The sequence below is a fragment of the Triticum urartu genome, chromosome 3 (assembly GCF_003073215.2).
Source record: "Triticum urartu cultivar G1812 chromosome 3, Tu2.1, whole genome shotgun sequence".
Taxonomy (NCBI): Eukaryota; Viridiplantae; Streptophyta; class Magnoliopsida; order Poales; family Poaceae; genus Triticum; species Triticum urartu.
In genome coordinates this window covers 607,505,441-607,511,594 of record NC_053024.1, presented here as the reverse complement: position 1 = coordinate 607,511,594, position 6,154 = coordinate 607,505,441, and the positions used below count along the sequence as shown (strand labels likewise).

Below are 6,154 nucleotides of genomic sequence, written 5' to 3'. Positions count from 1 at the left end.
CCCTTCTCTATAATGCAACCAATTTCGTAATCTGGGAATTTGATTTCTTTTTTGTCACTAAAGTGTTACGGCATTCTTTTCCTAAATATGCTTGGAACACACTCTGTCCCGGCCTCAGTTTGTGCTATAAGACACAAACTGTTATTAGTGCTTGTGCCTTGGTTTTTATTTTTTCTATTGGTTTGTAATCGTTCTCTCTTTTTTAATGCTTGCATCACGCTGCTTCTGTGCTATCATGAAGCCCTCGAGGTTTGTTACTGTAATTTTTTTTTTTTGACAATACCTCACTAAGAGGTCAGACCTGTAACCATCACCGTGCCATTGTCACTCTTTCCTCATGCATGTCTGACTGCTGCACCGTATCTCTTAGGAACTTCCAAAAGTCTGGTTTTTCAAGAATAAATGCCTGTTAATTATTTGAGCATATAAAATGTCCTTACCTGCAGACTGATCACTCTGATATCTGGCTGTGGGAATTCGACACGACAAATTTCTGGCATCTTTATCCGCCGCATTATTCCGGCCAGTTGATCAGTTGCATTGGTACATGGAGATGCTGAATATGACGACAGATTACCCATTGTTCATGAACAGAGCATGTTCAGAAACAGCCATAATTGAGTGGAATAATTTTGCTGTGACGTTGTGCATACGTACTAGCTGATGGCTGCTATGCTTTGTTCTTGAGCAGTGCACTTCCATTATTCAGTAGTTGTTTTAACTTTATGTTGAGACATATCACATATGGACAGTGTTCTGATTGCCCTTTTCCTGAACAACTATTGCAGTAGGTTTCCTGACGGGCACCGTCTACTTGCCCAGTTCAATGGTTCTGCTACTCTACAGACTACAGTAGCCGATGTGAAGTGTGCAATCCTTGAGCTGCCCAGGCATCAGCCACGAACCCATGAGGAGCATGCCGGTGAAGTACGGCGGAGGTGCAGGAGTTCGTCGGATCTTCTCAAGATGAATCTCTAACCCTTCCACTTCAGAGTTGGATCACAGGTACACGCACCATGTCCTCAACTGAAGAAAAATACAGTTATCTTTTTCAGAGAATGATACTAACCAAAGAATTTCTGCTACCTTTAACTCTGGTAATTATCGCATAAAAAGGAAATATTTAAAAGAAAATTTTACACGGATCTCCATGTAAGGTCTCACGAATATAGCATCGACTAAGACTTCGTTAAATCTCAGTCGACCGAGATTTAGCAATCCCGATGACATTATTATTGGCCAAGTTGAATATAGTGAATTAGGATTGCCATGAAACATAGTATTTTCTTTATTTATACGTTTCTTGCCGACATATATTCGTATGAAAGGCAACGTTAAAAGCTGATGGCAAGAGCCGTTGAGAATAACAGAAATGCAGACTCTGGCATGGACAGGCCACTAACAACACATAGCTTTCTCTTTCTCCGGGACTATGATAGGTTTTGCCGGTATTGCGGCATGCACATCCTCGTGGTCCTGGGCGGCAAAGGCTAACCGGAATCTGGAATCTCCGCGCTCGACCTCTGAAACCCTTCAATTATATCGCCCATTTGCAGCTGCAGAATCTGAATACTTGCGCAAAGGCGGAACGCGGACATGACACGCCCGAAAGCGCGGCGGCGTCCATGCCGTCGACCTCCGCGGTCACCACCGCGCCCCAGCGGAAATGGAGGACACAGAGACCCGAAAGCGACGCCGCCCGCGGTGCCGCCACTTTCACCCCGCACGAGCAACAAGCTGTAGTAGCCAGCGCCGGTGCCTCCGCCGTGGTTAGTTATTACCGCTGCCGCTTCGCCGGGACGAGGATAGAAACGAGACAAATGGGAAAGCAGGGAGCGAAAGCGAGGGCACGGAAAGGCACCGAGCTAGGCCGGCCGGCACACGGGGCGCCCACTTCACCGGCCCTGCGTGCGTGCGTGGTCGCGTTGGATTTGCATGAATCTTGCGCGGAGCCCCACCGCCTCGCAAAGTCGCAAGTTGCGCTGCGCCGGGGTGCTTTTGGCCCCTCGGCGCGTGGCTGGAGCCAGTGCCAGTGCGCGCGGCACCGGGAGGCCATGGGGCAGGCCATGATGGCGGCGGCAGAGCGGCAAGGGCCGGCCGGCCGGCCGCTAAAGAAAGCCAGATGGTTAGCGGCAGAGGGGACACCAACCACCTCCTCCCCGTGGGATTCAGTTCAGAGACTGGTAGCTCAGGTCTATCTGATGCGGAGCTTTGAGACGCTGATGATGAGGTTTTAGCTAGTCCTGCTTAGTTTTCAGGTCCGCTTTTTCGGCGTTGTCGTGGCCGGACCAGGCGGCCCATTGGCCGGCTCGCCGTATTATTATAGCCGGTAATGCGATCTGGGGACGCTGATGGATTGGCCGGGCAGTGGGCGAGGGCGAATGATTCGCCGGGGAGGAAAGCGGGGTGGTCAGGTCGGGACGTCAGGTGCTCCGCCAAAAGAGCGACGTGACACAAGTCACGGAGCTGAATCTCCCCCCCGCGAGCGCTGAGTCACCCACCACCACGAGCCAAGAGGCACCGCCCGATCCAGCCACCGGCGCCGACGACGGTTCACCATGCATTCCGTCGGCGCCGGGGACCTGCTCCCTGCGGCCACATGCTACGAGCGCGCCCGCTGCAACCGCCTCCAGAGCGTAACAGACAATCACTGTGCGCCACTGGAGCTCTGGGGACCGGCCGGCCGGCACGCAGTACGTCCGGAGATGGCGAGGGCCAGGCCCAGGCGTCTGTGCGGGCAAGCTGGGTGATGAGTGGACGAATGAGTGCAGTGAGGCTCACTACTGCCGCCGTGCCCGTGCCCTCGACAGCGTGCGCCCACCGCCACTGATGAGGAATGGTGCGAGCGCACAGGGCCGGCCGTTGCCGCGCCGAGGAAGGGGACGAAAAGGGAGACGACAGCGAGAAGGACACGGGATTCGCTGCTGTTGGGGCATGTGATGCTTTTCTTTTGGCTCGCTCGCCCGCTCGCTTGTCCGTCTCGGTGGGCCTCCAACTCATACCACCGTATACTCCTACAGTACGTATATTGCTGCTGCGTGCAGCGTGCCAGCCACTATCAGGCAAGGCACGGCACTTGCCGTCGACCTGATTGACGAATCAAAATGATACTCCCCTCCTTTCTTTCTCCCGGCCACTGGCCAACTGGGAGTCAGCCAGCCAGAGGTGGCGCGGACGGGATCGCCAGGGCGGACGGAGCCCGGCACCTGCGCATGGGCGGGCAGGGCAGCCGGAGCAAGGAGCACGAGGCGGACTAGTTTATGCCCGGGCCTGCGAAGACGAGAATTCAATATTTGTGGCGGAGACGACGGACGGAACCAGATCGGCATTAATGAGAAGCCCGGTCGCCAGGCCAGGCCGGCAGCACATGGCATGGAGGATTTCAGGTGAGCGCACGGAGAGGGCGAAGCCAAATCGAAACTTGTCACGGGGAGGCAGGCGGAGGGAGCAACAATGGCGACGGATCTCATTTGGACTAGTACAATAGACAGAGAAAACGCTCGAACTTCGAAGTTCGAACCAATTTTCAGGCCGGCGCTGGCTAGCTCCTGACCGGAGCACAAGCTTCATCGAAGCCTTATTTCAGGATATATTTTTCGGTACAGTGGAGGTTCTTGGGTGTGGCGGAATTATGTACACGGGACGGCACGTCGATGGGCTCTTGAGGTTCCTCCATGGACGCAGACCTGCACGTACGCTCAGCACCGCCGCGTCGCTCTCAGATGTTTTGGCTTGCGTTCCATCATCTGGGTGTCGGTCGAGAGAGACACGAGCACAGCGACTCTGCAACCAAACTGCTCTCGAGGCAAGCACGCCCGTGGATGCGATGATGGTGATAGGTGCCCGCCGCTGTTTTGTCCTCCGTGCGGGCTTCGCCGCGGCGAGAAAGCTCCGTCACAGCTGGCCGCATTGCATCTGCAGGAGGAGCGACTCGTCGAGGTCCACGACCATGCCGTCCATGAACGAGCTCTGGTGCTCGAGCTTCACGCTGCCGTAGGGGTGGCCGCCGCCGAGCGACCCCGGCTGCAGCGTCGACGGCACGAAGGCGTGCCGTTGCCCGCCGTACGGCGGCGAGGGCTTCGCGTCGACGGTGGTGAGCGCGGACGGCGGGGACCCCGAGGGGCTGCCGCGGTCGTCGTCGTCGGGCACGTTGACGGTGGTGATGTCGTGGATGCTGGAGCGGCGCTTGTTGTCCTTGCCGCCGGAGGTGAGCCGGATGAAGTACTTCTGCGCGTGGCTGGCCACCTGCGTCGGCGTGCGGCTCGTCACGTAGTTGCGGGAGATGTTCCTCCAGTCCCCTCGCCCGTACTTCTTCAGCCCCTTCAAGAACAGCCTGCACGCGGAGCACGAACGCGATCAGATTTCCGCCACCAAGAATCCAAGCACAAGAAGAAGATCACGAAGATGGCGGCTTACCGGTGCTCCTCCTCCGTCCATGGGACGCCCTTCTTCCGCTCCTGGTCGGCGCGCCCGCGCTTGAGGCAGTAGCCGCGCCGGAACCCGCCGGCGCCGGCGGCGCCGCCGTCCCAGTCCAGGGTGAACCCGGACGAAGGGGACGAGCTGTCGTAGTGAGGGAACGGGACCAGCCCGGCCTCGATGAACCCGACGTCGTTCTCGAGGGCCCGGTAGTGGTTCACCACGTCGGCGACCGTCTTCCGGGGCAGCATCAGCGCGACCATCTCCCACCGGTCCGGCGCGTCCAGGTCGATCGCCGCGAGCGCCTCCTCGAACACCTTGTTCTCCTCCAGCGTCCACGCGCCCCCTCCGCGACGCTCCGGCTGCACGGCCCAGCACGGCTGCCCGGCGAAGTAGGGCGCCGGCGGCGGCAGCACGTCCGCCCACGCCTCCGCCATCATGTCGGCTCTAGTTGCTGCTACCTGAGCTGGCTTAGGGACGGCGAGCAATGGAGGAAGGCAGGAAAGTGGCGAAGGGGGGAGGTGGAAGGAGGCGCGCCTATATAGTGGAGGACCGGGGGAGTATCAAATTCCGGGCGGCTACAAAAAGTGGCCGGAGTTTATTCCGCCTCCACCGTTGGAGGCCTTGAGGAGATGAGCAAAAAGAAAGTGGATGCTTGTGATTGGGCTTTGGTGGAGTTTGTGGCCTCTCAACCAAGCACAAGAGGTAAAAGAGGAGAGTGCTAGCTAATGGTAACAAGATTCAGTTTTGTTGAATATATGTCTTGCTTTTTCAGACATGTATGAATTATTTTAACCGGAGGAATTGAATTTTTGACAAATCACTAAGGGGAGAGGATACATACCCGAATGCATTACTCAAAGACGAGTAAAAGGCGAGCTTTCCAATTGTGCGCTAGAGCGTGAGGAGAGGTATTGACGCCATGGCATGAAGGCATCCTTCTTAGAGACACTTTCGTATCTGAAAGTTCAAAGAGTGAAGTCGCTAGCTAAATTTCTAACATTGGTCCTTGCAAAGTGGAGTTCGTTGCCAAAGACAAGCATGTTTTTGAAATCCCAAATCTTCCATAATAAGGAAAGAGCAACCGATGGCGAAATATCGTCGTAGAGATCCGGCAGCGTGGGGACAACCCAAATGAGCTCGATGGAGGGTGGCACCGGGTGAAGTAGGGCATCCCACATCTGGATGGCTACTGGGTACTGAACATGTGAAGGTCGTCATCAACTGGAGCCTCGCATCTGGGGCAGCAGTGGCCGTTGGGGTGATTTTTTTTTTGCGAAAGGGGTGATGGTTTTCTTGAAGAGGTTGCTCTTGGAATTGAGTCGATCCTTGAAGAGACGAAACCGAAGGAATTGATCATGTTCCATAACTAGGATATGTAGGTGTATAATTTTTTGTTACACATGTAAGAAGTTATTCAGATTGTTTTTGAAACATGTTTTTATGAGACATTGTACAAAGTACAACATTATTGTGGCAGATATAATGCAAAGTAAAAAAAACTTGCACCACATAGCATATGTGCCTCCCTTTTGATAGCCGTAGGCATCGAAACCTAAGCCGCCATCTCCCACCTCTCCATCCTCCCTTCCCCTTGCCATTGCTTGGTACTAGTGGTTGGCCTAAGCCCCGACACTGGTCAATGAAGGCTGCGGTAGGGAGGTCTTTCGTCTGGTAGCCCTCAATGATGAGATGCAACCTATGAGCGATGGCTTGAGGCATAGAGCATGGTTGTGCA

The 6,154-nt window shown here is 55.2% G+C and overlaps 1 protein-coding gene across 1 annotated transcript; it reads right to left on the bottom strand.

The window, feature by feature from the left end:
- Positions 1–3,441: 3,441 nt before the first annotated feature.
- On the bottom strand, positions 3,442–5,045 carry LOC125545314 (transcription factor DIVARICATA-like). The gene is made up of 2 exons (XM_048709216.1): positions 4,417–5,045; positions 3,442–4,333 (listed from the first exon to the last, which is right to left on the bottom strand). Exons 1-2 carry the CDS (start codon positions 4,854–4,856, stop codon positions 3,895–3,897), a joined length of 879 nt encoding a protein of 292 aa, XP_048565173.1. The 5' UTR covers positions 4,857–5,045; the 3' UTR covers positions 3,442–3,894.
- Positions 5,046–6,154: the final 1,109 nt, after the last annotated feature.